This window comes from Oryctolagus cuniculus, chromosome 1 (genome assembly GCF_964237555.1).
Source record: "Oryctolagus cuniculus chromosome 1, mOryCun1.1, whole genome shotgun sequence".
Classification (NCBI taxonomy): Eukaryota; Metazoa; Chordata; class Mammalia; order Lagomorpha; family Leporidae; genus Oryctolagus; species Oryctolagus cuniculus.
Window position 1 is genome coordinate 58,580,987 of NC_091432.1, and position 22,657 is coordinate 58,603,643.

General features: G+C 37.8%; 1 protein-coding gene and 1 pseudogene across 1 annotated transcript; both read right to left on the reverse strand.

Annotated features, from left to right (window-relative positions):
- Positions 1-461: 461 nt before the first annotated feature.
- LOC127484860 (fasciculation and elongation protein zeta-2 pseudogene) lies at positions 462-6,134 on the reverse strand (annotated as a pseudogene).
- An 8,764-nt stretch (positions 6,135-14,898) lies between these two features.
- LOC103344993 (olfactory receptor 10T2-like) lies at positions 14,899-16,050 on the reverse strand. Its single transcript, XM_051827095.2, has one exon. It carries the CDS (start codon positions 15,889-15,891, stop codon positions 14,899-14,901), a length of 993 nt encoding a protein of 330 aa, XP_051683055.2. The 5' UTR covers positions 15,892-16,050.
- Positions 16,051-22,657: the final 6,607 nt, after the last annotated feature.

Genomic DNA, 22,657 nt, shown 5'->3' on the forward strand with positions numbered 1-22,657 from the left:
CCCCCACTAATAGCTTCTTGTGCTGCATGTGTGACCTTGCAGCTTTAAATCACACTTCCAGGGCTGGCTGCAATCTTCCTCCCAGAGCTACCAGAGGAGGAGGGGCCTGAGCCCCCAAGGAGACAGTCTCCAGGAGACCCCCACTCTCCATGAGCCCAAGCCATTCAACATATGTATGTCAAATCCCCTATATATGTATGTCTAATGGGCAGCCCCTATAAGATGACCCAGTGAACAGAAATAATGCCTTAAAAACCCAGGATACTTCCTCAAAGCCAGTGTCCTGCTCAGGCACTCTGCCTGGTCTCCTCTTGGTCCAGACACTTTTGCTGTCACTTGCTAATCAAATAAAAGTTTCTTTTCTAATAAAAGTTTCTGCCTCTGCAAATTGTTTCCCAGCTTTTTCTTTCTATAGGAAAAGAACCCACGAGACTTGCTCTGGCAACCGCCCTCCCCTCTGCAACTGGTAACAGTATATGATCTTTTTTGTGAATGCCTTTTAAAACATGCTGCTTAATTCAGTTTTTTACTAGACTGCTGAGAATTTGTGCTTATGCTCATCATGAATGTTGTTCTGTAGTTTTTTTTTTTTTTCATGTAATGTGCCTATCTGGATTTGGTAGCTTGTTAATGCTGACTGCATAAAACAAGTTTGGAAGCATTCCCTCTCCTTCAGTCTTTTAAGAAGAGTTTGAGAAATACTGTTGTTAAATTTTTAAATATTTGGAGAATGTACCAGTGAAACCATCTGGTCCATTTTTTTACTTCGGAGGTTTCCAGTTGTCAATTGAATCTCCTTACTCTTTGTTGGTCTGTTAAGGTTTTCTGTTTGCTTATACTCAGTTTCGGCAGATTTTATGTTTCTAATTCATCATTTCTTTGATGTTACCTATTTTTTTGTTTGTGATTGTTCACAGTAGTCTCCTATGAGTCTTTCAATTTCTGTGAATCTGCTATAAAGTCTTCTCATTTATTTATTTGAATCTTCTCTTATTTTTTGTAGTCACTGTAGATAAAGGTTTTTCAGTTTTTTTTTTTTTTTTGCAACAGCTATTTCAGCTTTTCCATTTTCTATTTCATTTATTTCTATTCTAATCCTTGTCATTTCCTTTCTTCTGCTAATTGTGGGCTTAGTTTGTCTTTATTGTTATTATTTATGAGTAGCTGTCTCTAGAGCTAGTCCTTGAAGAACGTACACAGGTGTGAATGAAACAGAACACACGGCTGAGAGAAAGGCAATGCTGTGGCATACGGTTTCTCAAGCACCTTAAAGGATACCAACCCCTTAGAAGGGACACTACTTCACAGACACAGGAGAAAAAACAATACAAGAGTCTGAAGATGAATGGCAAGTTAATGGTTAACTGTGAAACAAGGGTCAGAGGAGCAGCAGCAAGCTATAGAATCAGCATCAATGGTCACTACTGAACTGAAGTAATGCATATTCTGGTGTTGCTTGAGGAACAGCCTAAGTGTGTTGAATTTCAATCTTTGTAGACAATACTGATAAGTAATGCTTTTCCTTGTGATTCTCTTACAAAAATCAATGCTGGTTCTTGCTCTTGCTAAAGAATCGCTATAGTGTGAATCTCCCAGTGCTGATGTCCAGCTCTTCAGTGCATCTGCCTCACAGAAAGGCATACAAACCCAAACAAGCACATGATCAGTTAATGAGAAACGTGACCACATACACACGGCTAATATTACTGTCCCTTTCTCCCTACTTAGAGAACAGTTGATAATTCTTAGCAGATTTATCAAAAACCATCTCCAGAATTCAAAATAGTGCCATCCTTCTCTTGGTTCTATAATATAAATAATTAGTGATCATTATCTATTAATATTGAATCACAAACCCAAGTTCAAGTGAGCTGGGTTTCCAACAGCAGGAAGGTTGTGGTAGGCAGCTTTCAGAATAATGAGAATGCTATGGGAAATCCAGCCAGAGTCCACAGAAGACAGCATTGCTCTGGAAGTAACGCTGCTCTACGTGGGACACAAATCCTTCAGTGTATAATAGGTTAACAAGCTCAGGACTTTCTCACTGTCCTTCTCCATGGCCCAAAGAATTTTTGTTAATATTTGAAGATCTTCAACAGATGGTGGTCCATTTTTTATTATCATAAGGACTGATTGTGGTCAAATATGTGCCAGGCACATGACTTCACTCCTTCCCATTCTGGGAGCTGCCACTTTTGGGTTTCCTTTTCATTTTGGCTGTTTCTTTGTGCTCCTTCTGTTTGCTTTGCACTTCAATCAGAACAGAAATAAAGCTCTTTTTCATTTCCTTTTCAAACTCCAGTTCATTTCATTGGGCCAACTGCTGTACCAGCTCCTAGGAGTACTCCTTAATGGCATCTTGATTTCTTCCAGTAGTTCATTTAATTCAGATACAGAGAGCCTTTCACTCTCTCTTCATAACTGCTTGTACCTCTTAAGAGTTTGGATTTCCTGGGAAAGCAATGACAGCTGATCTGACTGCGAGGGGTTTCATCATCTTCAGGTCTGATGATTCCTGCATAATTTCTTCAGTTTCTTCAATAACCTGATTGGCAGTGAAGAGGGATTCCATATCCAGGTGTTTTCTCTGCTCCTCATCATCTGATGTATGGAAGAATAGACTGTTACTTATCCCTTTTCGGAGAGGTTCAGAGAAAGCAAATGTAAGGTCCTCGTGTGGGACAATTTCCAGTATACTGGCATTACATTTCCATAATTATCTGTCACGGCTTTCCAAATTGCAGGCACTCCACATACACGATCAGAATGAATGAGCAGCAGCACACGTCTAGGAGGGCTCCTTTAGTTTGTCTTTCCAAGTTCCTTGAGGGATAAAGTGGATTTTTAAATTCAATTCTTTCTTCTTTCTTAATGTAGGTATTTTTTGCCATAAATCCTCCTCTTAGTACTGCTTTTGCTGCATCCCGTAAGTTTTGGTATGTTGCTTTTCTGTTTTCATTTTTATTGGTATATTTTCTGAATTCCTTTCTGATCTCTAATCATTGTTTATTTAACAATGTACTAGTTAACTCTACCATATATTTCTGTAAATCCCGGTTTTCCTTCTGTTACTTTTTGATATTCAACATGTGAAGATTTATTTGGTAAAAAGTTCCATGTGCACTTGATAATACATACTTTACTATTGTTGTGTGGAATGCTCTGTATAGTCTGTTAAGAATACTTGGTCTGTAATGTTGTTCAATCTTGTGATATTGTGAGTATATATATTTAAAATTATAATATATTCCTGAGGAATGAAACTTTTTCAACTTTTATTTAATAAATATAAATTTCCAAAGTACAACTTTTGAATTATAGCATCTTTTCCCCCCATAACCTCCCTCCCACCTGCAACCATACCATCTCCCACTCCCTCTCTGATCCCATTCTTCATCAAGATACATTTTCAACTATCTTTATACACAGAAGATCAACTTAGTATATACTAAATAAAGATTTCAACAGACTGCACCCACACAGACACACAAAGAATAGAGTACTGTTTAAGTAGTAGTTTTACCATTAATTCGCATAGTACAACACATTAAGGACAGAGATCCTACATGGGGAGTAAGAGCACAGTGACTCCCGTTGTTGATTTAACAATTGACACTATTATTTATGACGTCAGTAATCACCCGAGGCTCTTCTCATGAGCTGCCAAGGTTATGGAAGCCTCTTGAGTTCACAAACTCCGACCCTATTTAGAAAAGGCCATCATCAAAGTGGAAGTTCTCTCCTCCCTTCAGAGAAAGGTACTGTCTTCTTTGATGGCCCATTCTTTCTGTTGGGATCTCACCCACAAAGATCTTTCACTTAGGTCTTTTTTAGCCACACTGTCTTGGCTTTCCATGCCTGAAATACTCTCATGTGATTTTTAGCCAGATCAGAATGCCTTAAGGGCTGATTCTGAGTTCAGAGTGCTATTTAGGACATCTACCATTCTATGAGTCTGCTGTGCATCCCGCTTCCCATGTTGGATCATTCTCTCCCTTTTTAATTCTATCAGTCATTATTATCAGACACTAGTCTCATTTATGTGATCCCTTTGACATTAATCCTATCATATAATCAATTGTGAACTTAAACTGATCACATTGACTAGTAGGATGGCATTGGAACGTACCACCTGATGGGGCTGAATTGGAATCCCCTGGCGGGTTTCTAGCTCTACCATTAGGGGTAAGTCCGAGTGAGCATGTGCTGAACTGTACATCTCCTCCCTCTCTTATTCTCACTCTTATATTTAACAGGGATTACTTTTCAGTTAAAATTAAATGCCTAAGAATAATTGTGTGTTGATTACCGAGTTCAACCAATGGCATTAAGTAGAACAAAAAATAATAAAGGGAATAAAACAGTAAATTGTTCCTTAACAGTCAGGACAAGGGCTGATCAAGTCATTGTTTCTCATAATGTCCATTTCACTTCAACAGGTTTCCTTTTAGATGCTCAGTTAGTTGTCACCGATCAGGGAGAACATATGATATTTGTCTCTTTGGGACTGGCTTAATTCACTCAGCATGATGTTTCAGATTGCTCCACTTTGTTGCAAATGACTGGATTTCTTTTTTTTTTACTGCTGTATAGTATTCTATAGAGTACATATCCCATAATTTTTTTATCCAGTCTTTCTTGATGGGCATTTAAGTTGATTCCAAGTCTTAGCTATTGTGAATTGAGTTGCAGTAAACATTGAGGTGCAGACAGCTCTTTGACTTGCCAATTTAAATTCCTTTGGGTAAATTCCAAGGAGTGGGATGGCTAGGTCATGTGGTAGGGTTATATTCAGGTTTCTGAGGAATCTCCAGACTGACTTCCATAGTGGCTTAACCAGTTTGCATTCCCACCAACAGTGGGTTAGTGTCCCTTTTTCCCCACATCCTCGCCAGTATCTGTTGTTAGTTTATTTCTGAATGTAAGGCATTCTAACTGGGGTGAAGTGAAACCTCATTGTGGTTTTGATTTTCATTTCTCTGATGGCTAGTGATCCTGAACATTTTTTCATGTGTCTGTTGGCCGTTCAGATTTCCTCTTTTGAAAAATATCTATGTAGGTCCTTGGCCCATCTCTTAAGTGTGTTATTTTCTTGATTTCTTTATAGATTCTGGTTATTAAACCTTTATCGCTTGCATAATTTGCAAATATTTTTCCCAAGATGAATTAAACTTTTATCATTATATAATGACCTCCTTTGCTTCTTTTAAGTTTTTGATTAACAGTTTTGTATAAATATTGATATCCCTGCTCTCTTTTGGTTATAATTTGTATGAAATACTGTTTCTTGTCCCTTCATTTTCAGCCTCTTTATGCCTTTAAATATAAAGCAAGTCTATTTGGGATGGCATATAGTTGAGTCTTGATTTTCTCAAAAAAGTATTTCAGCTACTCTGTGATTTTTGAATAAAGATTTGTATCCTTTTATGCTTAAGGTAATATGATAAGAAATCACTTTTGTCATTTTGTTAATTATTTTCTCTTTTATGCTTTTTTTTGACCATCTTTTTCTCCTGTGTTGTATTCCTTTGTGATTTGTTATGTTTTTGAAGTGGTATTCTTTGATTCCTGTCTCTTTTTGTGTATCTTCAGAGATGTTTTCTTTGTGTTTACCACAAGTTTTACATACAACATCTTAAAGTTATAAATCTAGTTAAAGCTGGTAACAACTTAACTTTAACTACATACAAAAACTCTGTACATTTCCTCCATTCTTAGCTTTTCCTGCAAGCGTATGCTATGTCCATTAGTGTTCTGGATAATGTAGGACAGAAACTGGCCCCTCAAGCAGCTCACTTAAAGAACAGGAGGTTGCATGCATGCTGCAATCTCTGTACCCCTGAGCAAGCAGTTACAGGATGTGATGATCTTTGTCAGTACTAAGATGTGCTGGACTAGGAGAAGGGCCAACAGGGTAAAGTGAAATTTCTCTCCTTGTGTTTCAATCAGGTGTTCTTGCCTTTTGCATGTCTAGGGTACTGTAACTTCTTAACTGGATACTGGATTTCTCATAAAGGTATTTTGATTCATATATTATTGTTACATAGATGTTTCTGTGGGAATCCAAGGACTGGGACTTTTTTCTGTGCAATTTTGTTGACATTACTCCTCCATTCTTACCAGAAAAGAGTCATGTGGAACAGATAATAGGTACATTTATAATTTTGCCCAGGATTATATTAACTTCACTGACTCCTTTGGCATAATGCAACTTTAGAATTCTAGAAAGAGGATATACAATGTTCTTCAAAATGTTCACAAAGAACCAGGCATTAAGTTACTGCCTGGGATACCTTCAGCCTATATTAAAGTGCCTGTAGGTTTGAATACTAGCATCCTTCACTTCTGATTCAGTGTCTTGCTAATGCATTCCTAGGAGGCATCAGGAACCCCTCAAGTGGTTGGGTGCTTACCACCCATGTGAGAGATCCAGATGGTGTTCTGGTGTATTGGTTTCAGTATGGCCCAGCCCTTGTTGATGTGGACATTTGGGTAGTGAATCAGTGGATAGAAGATCTCTTTCAAATAAAATGTAAATAAAAATTGAAAAATACTTTTAAATAGTTTGATCATCTGCAGAGCCTATATCTCATTTGGACCATGGGTTGAGTCCTAGCTGCTCTACTTCCGATACAGCTCCCTATTAATGTGCAGCAAGATGGCCCAAGTGCTCCCATACAGATGGGAGATGCAGAAGATCCTGGCTCTTGGCTTCAACCTGGCCCAACTCCAGGCCTTGTGGCCATTTGGGGAGTGAACTAGCAGATGGAAGATCTCTCTCTCTCTCTCTCTGTAATTCTGCCTTTCAAATAAATAAATAAATCTTCAACACAAAATTGGAAATTCATGATTAGTTTTTCATAATATGCATTCCATGAACCATATATGTGAATTTCAAAATTTTCACAAGAAAATAAATTTATTGAACTTTTTGAAGAACACTTTATATCTTCTCAACCACTTATGAGGAAAGAAAAAATGAAACAAAAGAAAAATGGCAAGTTGGGTTGAATTTGGAAGAAGATTGAAAACAAATGGCTGTGTGGCTGGCGCCATGGCTCAGTTGGTTAATCCTCCGCATGAGGCGCCGGCATCCCATATGGGCGCTGGGTTCTAGTCCTGGTTGCTCCTCTTCCAGTCCAGCTCTCTGCTGTGGCCCAGAAGGCCAGTGGAGGATGGCCCAAGTTCTTGGGCCCCTGCACCCACATGGGAGACCAGGAAGAGGCACCTGGCTCCTGGCTTCGGATCGGCACAGTGCTGGCAGTAGAGGCCATTTGGGGAGTGAACCAATGGAAGGAAGACCTTTCTCTCTGTCTCTCTCTCACTGTCTATAACTCTACCTGTCAAATAAAAAAAAAAAACAAATGGCTATAAAACATTATAACCAGGAAAATGAAAACAGAAGAAAGCATAGTAATATATAGAAAAAAAAACTATTAAAGGTTTTAAGAAAGCATATTTTATATTGATGAACATTACATTTAATCAAGAAGTGGTAAAAGTTTTAATACAGTCTTCAAGCCAGAACCATGGCTCAATAGGCTAATCCTCTGCCGGTTGGGGCACCGGATTCTGTCTTGGTTGCCTCTCTTCCAGTCCAGCTCTCTGCTGTGGCCTGGGAAGGCAGTGGAGGATGGCCCAAGTGCTTGGGCCCCTGAATTTGCAAGAGAGACCAGGAAGAAGCACGTGGCTCCTGGCTTAGGATCAGCATGGTGCACCAGCCGCAGCATGCTGGCCACAGTGGCCATTGGAGGGTGAACCAATGGTAAAGGAAGACCTTTCTCTCTATTGCTCTCTCTCTCTCTCTCTCACTGTCCACTCTGCTTGTAAAAAAAAAAGAATACAGTCTTCATAAGCAGATTGCAAGACAGTATTTAAATCTTGGTCTCAACATTATCTCTGTGGTCTCAGGTAGATTAATAACATACACACAAACACATATTCACACATACAGAATTTATATACTTATCTTCTGCTAACATCAATTCATTCAGAAAAGCAAGCCTACCTTTTTTAGTTCACTCTGTACTACTATAACAAAATGTTTAATTTATTAAGAATAGAAAATTATTCTCTCATAATTTTGCAGACTACGTAGGCCAAGATCAAGTGAATCCTGCTCTCCACTTCTAAGATGGCACCTTAATACTGCATTCTCCAGTGGCAAAGAATGCTATGTCCTCACATGGCAGAAGGCAGAAAAGCAAAAAGGATGAACTCCACCCTCAAGCCCTTTTAAAAGAGAACCTAGGGCAGGCGTCGTGGCTTACTAGGTTAATTCTCCACCTGTGGCACTGGCATCCCATGTGGGAACCAGGTTCTAGTCCCAGTTGCTTCTCCTCCAGTCCAGCTCCCTGCTGTGGCCCGGTAAGGCAGTGGAGGATGGCCCAAGTGCTTGGGCTCCTATACGCGCACAGGAGACCAGGAGGAAGCGCCTGGCTTCTGGCTTCAGATCGGCGGCCATTTGAAGATTTGAGGAATGGACCAAAGGAAGGAAGACCTTTCTCTCTGTCTCTCTCTCTCACTGTCTATAACTCTACCTGTCAAATAAGTAAAAAAAAAAAAAAAAGAAAAGAAAAGAAAGAAACAAAAAAACTCGCAACATCGGTCTTCTAAAAAAAAGAGAGAGAGAGAGAGAACCTAATTCCAGTCATGCAGGAAGGATTCCTCATAGCCTAATCACTTCCTAAAGGCTCATATCTTAATAGTATTATGTTGACAACATCTGAATTATGGGTTGTAAACATTCAAACCATAGCACTCTTCGCAGCTGACCCAACAGATAACTGAAGCCTAGCATGAGAGGCTCAGGTTTCCCAGGGAATGCAGCAATGGCACGTAGTTGCTACAGGAAATTTCACTGTTCACTTCTTCTACAGCACCTGCAGCTGATCATTGTCTCAATATATATTAGTTTATAGTTTACTACCTGGCTTGCTTACTAGAATATGAGCCCCATGAGGGAAGCGTCCTTGACTATGAAAATCATTATTTTATAATTTCTAAAAGAGAGACTGAAATTCTGCTAATGTTCAAAAAACATTTTCTAAGTGAATGAATGAACAGATAAAATGGCCATTTCCACCTCCCAAATTTCTTCAGGGACTAGGTCAAGTACCATTTCAGTTATAGATGAGCAATACATATATCTGGATTCTCCTTCACTTTTATCTCCAATATTGATGGAAGATTGAAAAGAGGTACATGACTCTTATAAACTCGGGGGAGTAATAACACTGGTCAATAATCCATGACTCCAGGAAGAATTTCCACTTATCACACATTTGAAGCAGAAGAGAGAGGACTTTCCCAGTGATTTTTCTGTCCATGGAAACTAAACTCACAAAAGCATGGGTTTACAAAGGTACCTGTATACTAAAATCAACAGAGAAGCTTTTATATATTCCAATTCCCAGGCCATCCCTTAGATCAACTAAGTAGAAACTTCGTTGTACAAGATTGCTTTAGCTACTCGAGGTCTCCTGTGCCTCCACGTGAATTTCAGCATCATTTTTTCCAGATCTGTGAAGAAGGTCTTTGGTATTTTGATTAGTATTGCATTGAATCTACAAATTGCTTTTGGGAGAATGGACATTTTGATATTGATTCTTCTAATCCCTGAGCATGGAAGATTTTTCCATTTTTTGTATCCTCTTCTATTTCTTTCTTTAAGATTTTGTAATTCTCATCATAGAGATCTTTGACATCCTTGGTTAAGTTTATTCCAAGGTATTTGATTGCTTTTGTAGCTATTGTATATGAAATTAATCTTAGCAGTTCTTTCTCAGCTGTGGCATTGCCTGTGTATACAAAGGCAGGCTATTGATTTTTGTGTATTGATTTTATATCCTACTACTTTGCCAAACTCTTCTATGAGTTCCAATAGTCTCTTAGTAGAGTTCTTTGGGTCCCCTAAAGAAAGAATCATATCATCTGAAAAGAGGGATGGTTTGACTTCTTCATTCCCAGTTCGTATCCCTTTAATTTCTTTTTCTTGCCTGATGGCTCTGGCTAAACTTCCAGTTCTATATTGAATACCAGTGGTGAGAGTGGGCATCCCTGTCCTGTACCAGATCTCAGGGGAAAGGCTTCCAACTTTTCCCCATTCAATAGCATGTTGGCTGTGGGTTTTTCATAAATTGCTTTGATTGTATTGAGGAATGTTCCTTCCATACTCAGTTTGCTTAGAGTTTTCATCATGAAAGGGTGTTGTATTTTATCAAATGCTTTCTCTGCATCTATTGAGATAATCATATGGTTTTTCTTCTGCAGTTTGTTAATGTGGTGTATCACATTGATTGTTTTGTGCACATTGAACCATTCCTGCATACCAGGGATAAATCCCACTTGGTCTGGGTGGATGATCTTTCTGATGTGTTGTTGCATTCTATTGGCCAAAAATTTTATTGAGGATTTTTGTGTCTATGTTCATCAGTGATATTGGTCTGTAATTCTCTTTCTCTGCTGTATCTTTTTCAGGTTTAGGGATTAAGGTGATGCTGGCTTCATAGAAAGAATTTGGGAGGATTCCCTCTTTTTTGATTGTTCTGAATAGTTTGAGAAGAATTGGAGTTAGTTCTTTAAATATCTGGAAGAATTCAGCAGTGAATCTATCAGGTCCTGGGCTTTTCTTTGTTGGGAGGGCCTTTATTACTGACTCAATTGCTGACTGGGTTATGGGTCTGTTCAGGTTTTCTATGTCTTCCTGGTTCAATTTAGGTAGGTTGCATGTGTCCAGGAATCTATCCACTTCTGATAGATTTCCCAGTTTGCTGGCATACAACTCTTTTTAGTAATTTCTGATGATTCTTTTTATTTCTGTGGTGTCTGTTGTCATGTTTCCTTTTTCATCTCTGATTTTATTGATTTGGGTCTTTTCTTTTTTTAGTTAGTTGGGCCAATGGGGTGTCAATTTTGTTTATTTTTTCAAAAAAAAACAGCTCCTTGTTTGGCTGATTTTTTGTAATTTTTTTTATTCAATCCTATTGATTTCTTCTCTGATTTTAATTATTTCTCTTATCCTACTATTTTTGGGTCTGGCTTGCTGCTGTTTTTCTAGATCCTGAGAAGCACTGATAGCTCATTTGTTTGGTGCCTTTCCAATTTCTTTTTTATTATTATTACTTTTTTTTAACAGGCAGAGTGGACAGTGAGAGAGAGAGACAGAGAGAAAGGTCTTCCTTTGCCGTTGGTTTACCCTCCAATGGGTGCTGCGGCTGGCGCGCTGCAGCCGGCGCACCGCGCTGATCCGATGGCAGGAGCCAGGAGCCAGGTGCTTTTCCAGGTCTCCCATGGGGTGCAGGGCCCAAGCACCTGGGTCATCCTCCACTGCACTCCCTGGCCACAGCAGAGAGCTGGCCTGGAAGAGGGGCAACCGGGACAGAATCTGGCGCCCCAACCGGGACTAGAACCTGGTGTGCCGGCGCCACTAGGCAGAGGATTAGCCTAGTGAGCCGCGGCGCCGGCCTTCTAATTTCTTGATGTAGGCACCTATTGCTATAAACTTTCCTCTTAACACTACTTTTGCTGTATCCCCTAAGTTTTGATATGTTGTGTTGTTATCCTCATTTACTTCCAGAACGTTTTTGATTTCTTTTTTGATTTCTTCTATGACTCAGTGTTCATTCAGGAGCATGTTGTTCAGTCTCCATGTGTTTGCATATCCTCTAGGGATTCCTTCATTGCTAATTTCCAGCTTCTTTCCATTTTGGTCTGGATGCATGGTATGATTTGATTCTTTTGAATTTGCTGAGACTTGCTTTATGGCCTAGTATATGGTCAATCGTAGAGTAGGTTCCATGTACTGCTGAGAAGAATGTGTATTCTTCAAGTGTTGGATGAAAAGTTCTGTAGATATCTGTTATGTCCATTTGGTCTATAGTTGATTAAATCTGCTGTTTTCTTATTGATCTTCTGTCTGTTTGATCTCTTAATTGTTGAAAGTGGAGTATTGAAGTCCCCCAAATACTATTGTATTGGAATGTAAGTCTCCCTTTAAGTCCCTTAACATATCTTTTAAATAAACCGGTGTCCTGTAATTAGGTGCATATATATTTTAATACTTACATGTGTTGTATTGATCTCTTAATCATTATATAGTGCCCCTCTTTGTCTCTCTTAACAGTTTTTTGTTAAAGTTTATTTTGTCTGATGTTAAGATGGCTACGCCAGCTCTTTTTTGGTTTCTGTTGGCATGGAATATCTTTTTCCAACCTTTCACTTTCAGTCTGCATGGATCTTTACTGGAAAGATGTGTTTCTTGTAAGCAGCAAATAGATGGGTTTGTGTTTTAATCCATTCAGCCAGTCTGTGTCTTTTAATTGGAGAGTTGAGGCCACTTACATTCAATGTGACTATTGATAGGTAGTGACTTTGCCCTGCCATTTTTCCAAAGATATTTCTAATATATGCTTTGAACTCCCTGTGATCTATTACTGGGAGGTTTTCTTCGTTTACCTTCTTTCATATTGATGGCCTTGTTTCTGTGTTTCTGTGTGTAACACTTCTTTAAGCATCTTTTGCAGGGCTGGATGAGTGATAACAAATTCTTTCAATTTCTGTTTGCTGTGAAAGGTCTTTATTTCACCTTCATTCACAAATGAGAGCTTTTCAGGATATAATATTCTGGGATGGCATTTTTTTCTCTTAGTACTTGGGCTATATCTCACCATTCCCTCCTTGCCTGTAGTTTTTCTGATGAGAATCTGCTGTGAGTCTAATTGGAGATCCTCTGAGAGTAATCTGATGTTTCTCTCTTGCACATTTTAGAATCTTTTCTTTATGTTTCACTGTGGTGAGTTTGATTACAATGTGTCGTGGCGAGGATCTCTTCTGGTCATGTTTGTTGGGAGTTCTGTGTGCTTCCTGTACTTGGATGTCTCTTTCTCTGAACCAGGGATGCTTTCTGCTAGTATCTCACTTAAAAAGCCTTCTTATCCTTTCTCTCTCTCAATGCCTTCAGGAACTCCTAGAACCCGAATGTTGGGTTTTTAATAGTTTCCTGTAGATTCCCAACAATATTTTTTAGATTTCTAATTTCCTCTTCTTTTCTTTGGTTTGACTGTATACTTTCCTGTGCTCTGACTCCTAAGTCTGATATTCTCTCTCCTGCCTCACTGATTCTGTTTTTAAGGCTCTCAAATGTGTTTATTTGTTCTATTGCATTCTTCATTTCATTTTGATTTCTCTTCAATATCTCAATTTCATGTTATACTAAATTCCTGATTTCATTTTGATTCCTCCTTAAGATTCCATTTTCACGAGAGAGATTTTCTGTCATGTCCTGCTTGGATTTCTGTAGTCCATGTATTTGTTTTTGATAACTTCTAAATGTTCTGGAAATACTACTTTGGCTTGATGCTCCTCTCTCAGGTCCTGTGGCTCCTTCTTTGGGGCGTTTCCTGAGATCTGTGTATGTAAACTCCAGCCTATCTGCCCACAGCCATGGACTCAAGATGCAAGGTATCATTTTTAGATGAAAGGTTCAAACTTGGAGTCCTATTTTCTTTTCCTTTAAGGCAGCACATATGAGTAGTTTCACCAGTCTGTTTCCTGCCTGTAGAATTTTGAGAATCTGACAGACATCCTTCATTTTGTTCTGTTTCTTTAAGTCTAAGCTTGTGGTAATTTTGAAGATGCACAATTCCTGAGAACCTTTTGGGTCTGCCATGTATGCTAAGGGTATGCACACCATTAAATAAGGTGTTTCACGTGTTATCTCTAGATAATCCCATCTCTGTTCCTAAATTCTGCTGAGATGTTGAGGGATTCATGAGTCATATGTCTCGTATATTTAGCAAAAGAAATCTAGATGGGACAAAAATTTTTCCAAATCATTATGCATTGTTTATTTTATGCTTAAGTTTTTCCTTTAACATATTGTATCTATTTCCATATTTGTATGAGTTGAACAAAGTATTTTCTGATGATTCTCTGAAACTTTTATTTATTGCATTCCATCATTTAAACTCTAAATTTGTGTGTTTGTGATTTCCCCTTTTTTGAATAGTGATTTTTTTTTCCACTATGTGTGTTCTCTCCCAATTCCCTCACTCTCTTCCTCATTCTTTTCCTTCTTAGTATAAACTTCTTTCCACAAAGGCAAGCAATGTTATAAAAATATGGTGTTCCAAAGCATGTTTTGATGTTTACTACATACAGATATGTGCATGTTTGTGTATACATATAGATACAAGGGTACATCAAAAGCTTTATAGAAAAAGAGAGTTAGTTAAAAGGTAAGTTCGTTTTGGTGCAAAATAGTTTTTGAAATCTGTGCAGTTTTCTCCTAATACATATTTTATGAACTTTCTGAAGACCATCCATAAGCATAGCTTTCAGAAATATTTTACACCCAAAATAACCTTATCTTTTAATTCCATTTTCCATGAACATTTTGAAATATTTTCATATGCTGTAATAAATTTCAATATTTTCTGAGAGGCAGAGTTACAGACACAGAGATGGAGAGGTGAAAACAAATGTCCTCCATCTGCTGGTTCATTCCCCAAATGGCCACAACAGCCAGAGCTGGACCCATCTGAAGCCAGGAACCTCTTCCAGGTCTCCCATGTGTGTCCAAGCACCTAGGCCATCCTTCACTGCCTTCCCAGGACATAAGCAGAGAGCTGGAAGAGAAGAAGAGCAGCTGAGACATGAACCAGCACTCACTAGGATGCCGGCACTGCAGGTAGAGGTTTGGCCTACTATGCCATAACACAGGCCACCAATTTAAAACATTTTGAAACCACATGGAATTTTGTTGTAGAAAAAGACTAAGACTAGGATACACCAGCAATAAGACAATGCTTTTATTGCTTTGTGCACTAAGTAATAAGTATAATGAATTTATGTAATATAAATAATATAATAAATATTTTAGAGAATTCTACATCTCTTTTATTTATCAACACTTGGCAAGTTTTTTTTAATATCCTTGGATCTTTTATTTACCATCTGAGGGATAAACCTATTGACATTGTCTAGAACTTTCCTCAGGGCTATCTGCATTTCTTTATTTCTTAGACTGTAAACCATGGGGTTAAGCAGTGGTGTTAGCACTGTATATATCACAGCCATCAGCATGTTTTCATAGAACGTGTCACTGTTCTTGGGCTTCAAGTAGACAAAGCAAGCAAAGCCATAGTGTAGAAACACAACCGTGAGGTGAGAGGAACAAGTTGAGAAGGCTTTATACCTCCCCTTTGTAGAAGACATCCTCACAATTATGGACACAATGAAGACATAGGAAATCATAATTAAAATAAAGCTGCCAACCAATACAAAAGCAGAGAGCACAAAAATAGTCATTTCATGATGGGGTGTGTAATCACAAGCAAGGTGGACCACAGGTGCAATGTCACAGAAGAAATGGTCAATAGTGTCGGCGTTACAGAAAGACAAGTTGAATACAGTGATGGTGACACACAGAGAAACCAGGAACCCAATGATACAAGAGGCCATCATAAGCTGAATGCATATCTTTCTTGTTATAAGTGTCTGATAGTGCAGAGGGTTGTGGATGGCTGTGTAACGGTCATAGGACATGGCAGCCATGATGAAACAATTGTTAGATGACAAGCCAAAGAAGAAAAGCATCTGTGTGGCACACTCAGGAAGAGATATGGTCTTGCTCTCTGATAGCAAGTCCAGTAACATGCGGGGGATGATCACCATAGTGGTGCAAGTTTCTGAGAGAGAGAGGCCAAAGAGGAAAAAGTACATGGGGGTGTGAAGGCTGTGACTGAGCTTGATGGCCACCATGATGGACACATTTGCAGCCAGGATGGTCACATGCGAGAAGAAAATCACCACAAAGAGTAGATTCTGCAGGTCTGGAAAACTGGAAAACCCCCACAAAAGGAATGTGCTCACTCGAGTGTGGTTGCCCATTCTAGTAGGTAGAGCCACTTTCCACCAGTGACATAAAGATGCTCTTGGTCAGGATCCTGAGATAATAGTCAAAAGCTTCTTATGCATTTCTTTCATCTGGGCTTCAATTCAGGGAACTTGGGCAAGTAAAATGTACTTTTAGAGAACATCACAAAAGGGAGTTAGGTGTACCTGATAGAACTCAAGGTCAGGGTCCAAGTGACGAGAAGGATGATTCCAATATGAAAGGGTGTATGATTCCATAGCGTGAACCCAAATATCTTCTTGAATTCTACTCACAAAACTGATACTTATGTCTTTTCTCCATTCTGTGTCTGTAAGAAAAACACAAAATATTAATAAAAATCATATATACTGGATTTTGAGATCTCATATTTTTCAAATGTCTTCTGTGATCTAATGGTATGCTGGCATATAGAAGTGCTTAATGAACTGTCGATTTTATGAAAGAAACGATTCAATTATTTAAATCATTTGTAATATTTTTAAAATCCTGGAGATACTAGTAAAAATTTCCAAATGAATTTTCACATTTCTTTCAATATAAGCCTATCTTCATCAATGTACTCCAAAATGCAGTGTCTCCAAGGGTGGTAGTTTGTGACAATGACTAAGCCAAACAAATTAATTGAGCATGCTGTAACTTGTTTCTATTCTTGACAATTATTGAAGCTTGATATACATACATATATATATATAGTCAATTGTTCATAAAATAATAGTTTTTAAAACAGCACTAATTTTGAAGTTCTTGAGAATTTCTCACTGAAGTGTTTTCTAATAATGGACTCACATGAAATTAATATATATGATTTTAAGTTGGTTCCTCATTCTAGAACATTAAATTCTTTTCATGATATTATAGTAAACTTCCAAGAGCTTTTAGCAGAACCTCCAAAATATTTTTTAGCTGGTAAACTTAAGTGGTTTACTTTGTAGTGCACATCTGAAGAGAATCAACTTAAGTTCCTTGAACAATTCTATAAGTCATATTTGTATTTTAATTGTTCATTAAACATAAAATCCATGTAGGAAATGAGGGCAGAATAGTCATATACATAGTCTCCATAGATTCCATAAACTCCATATTTCATTCATTCACTGTTAAAGGTGAAGAACAAAACAAAACAAAAACAGGAACAGGTATAGGAAATCAAAGGCTGGGAGAGAGAAAGAAAGAAACATTGGATGGAATTTCTTCTGAAGTTTGTACAGAATTTAAAGACAAAAGAAGATAAAACACAAAGCAATTATACTGTTAGATGAGGTGTTGTTGTCTTCTTTTTGCATTGCATTTGTTTACAAAGAATACAAGTGTCAGACCTACTCAATATCTTTAACATACCAGACAATATGCCAGTGTTTGGCAGCACTATGTTCTATGATCTCAACAAATCTATGTGAAGAATTTTCTTTCGGATTTTATAAAACACAAAGGCAGGGGGGCTGGCATTATGGCATAGAGTTAATCCACTGATTATGTTGCCAGCATCCCAGGTGAGTGCAGATTGAGTCCAGGCTGCTCCACTTCCAAACCAGCTCTGCTATTGCACTTGGGAAAACAGCACAAAATGACCCAAGTGCTTGGGTCCCTGCCACCATGCGGAAGACCCAGATGGAGTTTATAGCACTTGGCTCTAGGCTGGCCCAGTCCCAGCCATTTTTGGCATCTGGGGAATGAACTCACATAGAGAAAAGACACCTCTCTCTCTCTCTTTCTCTAACTCTGCCTTTCAAATCAATCAATAAATCTTCCAAAAATATGTTCAGGGAAAAACATAATGGAGAGATATGTTTGTTTAAAAAGTTAAAAAAAAAACATGAAAGCAAGGGACAGAGCAGTTATGTGACTATCAGAACACAAACTGATTCAACTAAATTGACTAAATGCCTGTGATATGTCAGACAATTCTATGCATGGGAAACATGACACAGAATCAGACACGCAGAAACTCTGACATGAAAGTGTATGTCTATTATTTGTGTAGTCAGAGAAACCCTCTCTGAGGAGGTAGCATACTTAAACAGAGAAAAGAGGAAAATATTACGTCAACATATAATTAGAGGAGAGGACATCACAGGCACAGATCACACTTAGTACAAAGACCCAAGGGTGGGTAACAACTCTACTAAGCAATCTTCAATGAAGATCAATTGGATAAATCTTTGAATCCATTACATACACATTTACCTCTATTGCTTCAGCTACCACTGATTTTATGACTCTCAAATTCCAGCCTCTATAAACCAAAAAAGAAAAAGAAAAAAACAGAACTGTCCATTTTCATTTGGAAAACTCCAAAGCCAGAATGTCCTCCAAGTATTGAATACTAGGTTGTCTGAGCAGAACTGGCCATATTCCCCTATATCAGAATTTGCTACAATGTTCCCTTTTTTATTTATTTACAGATTTACTTATTTATTTAGAGAGTTAGCCTCTGACTCCATTTTCTTCTTTCACATCTTTTACCTAATAAGTCACTCCATAAATACAGAATTCCATCTGTCAACATCTTGATCTTTTTAAAATTATCATCTCTGCTCTTTCTCTGTATTTACTCCCTAGGGCTAATGTATGAACTTCCCTCTCCTAGTCCTGTCCTTTACATATTATCTGCTTTTGAATGGCAAATTTATGATCATTCTATGTTTCTTCATTATATATTGATTTTGGATACCCTTTGCTTATAAACAAAATAATATAGGCAACCTTGAATCTTTACTGCTTGTTTCAGTTATACAGTCTCATGTGCTGTCATAGCTTCCTTAAGAGATAAATGCAATTAAAATAACCCTATTTAGGGGTGTGTATTTGATGTAGCAGTTAAGATGTCACTTGGAATGCCTATCTCCCATATCAGAATGCCTGGACTTGAGCCAAGGTTTTGTTCCCAATTCCAGCTTCCTGCTGTTCTGTTTACTGGGAAGCAGCAGATGATAGCTCAAGTATTTGGAAACCTGCTGCCCACATGGGAGACCTGGGTTGAGTTTTGGGCTCCTGATTTTGCACTGGTCCAGCATCAGCCATTGCAGGCCTTTGGGAAGTGAAACAGTGGATTGGAACTCCCCTCTGTCTGCCTTTGTTAAGTAAATAAAACAAACACATTTTAATGGCCCTGTTTATAATGAGGAATCTATGATTCACAGAGGTACTTCACTTACCATGGATGACACAGCTGGTGAGTGCACCTGCACAGCATATTTATAGCAAGATACTGTGAATGGGGAAAACCACATGCTTGCACAATCAAAATCTCCTGAAGTGCAAGCGCCTAACATGGGTTAAAGGTCTTGATCAGTTAAGCTCATTCCTTGAAGCCAACCTCTATATAAGGAGCAGCCACTATTTACTAAGTATACCATGTCATTTCATGGCTCTTCTAGTTTAGCCTTGCTATTTTCTATAATTGGAAAGGTTGTTTATATGTTTTGAGAGGCTGAGAGAGACTGAGAAGATTGTTCTCATACCATGGCTAGTTCACTCTCCAAATGCCTTTGGCTGGGGCAAAGGAGTAGCTAGGAACTCTATCGGTTTCCCACATGGGTGGCAGAGAGCTAAAGGCTTGAGCCATTACCTGCTGATTTCCAAGGTGTGCATTAGCAGGAAGCTGGAATTGGGAGCAGAGCAGAGACTCAAACCAAGACACTCTGATGTTGGACATGGGTGTTCTAAGCAGTAAATTATCCACCAAGCCAAACACCTGCCCTGAAAATTTAAGATATGCATGACTATTATATTAGGACAGAAATGGCTATAAAACTGTGTATCCTCCAACTTCCAGCATAAGCAGAGTGAATGAGGTTTTTGACCAAGAATAGTTCAATGACCATAGGAAAGAATGGAATCCCCTTTTCCAGAAAGCTTTCCATGATTACTAAATCAGTCCATTCACTAATTCCTCCATAATGCATTGGTTTCTTCTACATATATTTTATTTGGACTCATATTGAAGATAGACACATATATTCAAATATATTTAATTTGGACACATACTGAAGATAGTTTACTGCTCTTTAAATACATTTTAAGAATCATGTCACCAAGAAATGTGAATATAATAATAGCTGCCTTTTAAAGTCTCACTTAATTATGAGTACTGAACAACAACAAATCAAACAAAACTTTTCAAAATTCCAAATGAGGTTGCTCAGAGCCTAGGAGAAAAAAACTCTATTTCTACATTCTAAAGACTACCTGATTCTGTAGTATCAATTCACATTTGGTTGTAAATGGTCCTCTGCAAAGGAGCATAAAAGAATTATAGCAGAGCTCTTTCAAAATAATACATCTCCACACATTCATGCCCAATACAAACTCACATTAAATCTCTCCTGTGAAAGAAATCTTCAGGCTTATTAGGTATGTGTAGTTTGCCTACTCCGTCTCAGTTAATTTTGTTGAGAACCTTTGATTTCTGTGATAGTTTTCATGTATGTCAATGGCAAATTCTGCTTTCCTCATACCATTCAATTGTAGTAATGATAAAAGAAATGTCAGTATAATATTATTTCCATTCCTCCCAAAGATCCTGGTAGCCATTAGCAACCATGATGGCTATAAGACTATGTTGGCCTTCTTATTTTTCCAAGTACTTACCCAATTTCTACTCCTGTATTTTGTCTTAAGTTTGCTATCTTATTCTGTTTTCAGATCTTCAAGGTTTCCCCTATACAATTTTCTTGGGAACATTATTAGTTTATAGCTGTGCTAATAGTTTAATATTTTAACACCCACAGGTGCTTGATTAAAAAATATAAAATGACATTCATTGTAAAGAATAAAAGTTCTGTAAAATTCCTATCTTCTAAAGAATCATCATCTCTCAGCCTTTTAAAATCATGAGGTAATTAAGCTGCAGGGAGAATTTACAGTCTCACATCTTAGGTGTTGCTTTCAGAAGTTCTTCCTCTGATTTCAAATATATCTAAATTGCAGGCCAATTTTAAGGCAACTTTTTCCTTTGAATGCCTGTGGTGAGCCCCCTATGAATTTATAGTCTCCTGTTAGATAAAAGGAAGTGTCATCTTCTTCATTTGTCCCAGATGGAGCTTAGAACCATAAGCATTCTAATGAGAGCCTTGAGCCACTGGGGATAATTATCTTGAGACAACTGCTCTAGCTATCCAGAGTCCAGAACTTTATATCATACAATGTGATAGCCAAAAAAATGTCTGTAAAACCTTAACATATGATAGGGATTTTTCAGTGATAGTTGTTCTTACTCTTATTCTCAACAGTAGAAATTATTGTCATTCTTTTCTACTTGTCAAAAATGTGTCTTAGAATGTATATGATTCCCTCAGGCATTTTTTACTTCCTGCACATTACTATTTAATTATAATTTTGAAAATCTGCAAGAGGTTCCAGATAGACAGTTTAAAGAAACAAATAAAAACAATAGCGGGTGGGAAGGAAGTTGTGGGGAGGAAAAAGCCACTGTAATCCAAAAGCTGTACTTTGGAAATTTATATTTATTAAATAAAAGTAAAAAAAAAAACAACAAAAGATGACAAGAATGAGAAATACAGTCTAGAGACAGAAATAACTAAAAAGGATAAAACAGAAATTTAGGAGATGAAAACTTCATTCAATAAAGTAAAAAAAAAAATTGAGAACTTCAGCAGCAGAATAGACCAAGTAGAAGAAAGAATTTCTGATCTGGAGGATAAGACTTCTGAAATAACAGAGTCACTTAAAAAAGAGAGAGAAAACAATTAAAAATGTAAAGACAGCACACATAAATATGGGATACTATTAAGCAAATTTACATATCATAGGAACACTTGAAGGACAAAGGCAATGAGAATCCAATGAATGAAATAATAGCTGAAAACTTCACAAATATTAAAAGTGATATGAACATCCAGATACAGGAAACTTAAAGGGGCCCAACAAGAGTTAACCAAAAAAATAAAGCCGCTCCAAGGCATATTTTAGTCAAACTGCCAAAACTTAATGACAAAGGGAGAATCCTAAAGGCAATGGGAAAAAATTTCAAGTTACATACAAAGGAAAACCAGCAGACTTCTCAACAGAAACCCTTCAAGTCAGAAGAGAGGGATGATATATATTCAAGCCTTGAAAGGAAAAAACTTCAAACCAAGAAAATTGTATCTTTGCTGGATATCCAATAAAGGAAAAATAAAGTATTTCTAGAAGAAGAAATAAAGTATTTTCTAGATCATCAAAAACACAGAATTCACCATCAGAGCAGCCTTACAAATGATCCTAAAGCATGCTGGCACAGTGGATTAAAGCTTCTGCTTGCAATACCGACATCCCATATTAGAGTGCAGTTATTTAAGTCTCAATAACTCTGCTTCTGATCCATCTTCCTACTAATGTGCCTGGGAAGCAGCAAAAGATGGTCCAAGTATTTGGGTCCTTGTCACTCATATGGAATACCATGATGGAGCTCCTTGATCCTGGCTTCAGCCTGGCCCATAACTGGCTGTTGTGGCCATTTTGGGATGAATTAGTATATGGAAGATATCTATGCCTATATCTCTATCTTTGTCTCACACACTCTCTTTATACCACTAACACCTTTCTATGATTATGTATTTCAAATAAATAAGTAGGTAAGTAAGTAAGTAAATCTATCTCCTGAAAGGAGTCCTACATAAGAAATAAATATGAAAACAGGTGGCAGTACCAAATCACTAACAGAGCAGATTCAATCAGTAACCAACCAGCAAAATGACAGTAGTTAGCTCTTATCTATCAGTATTGAACTTGAATATAAATGGATTAAATCTCCTAGTC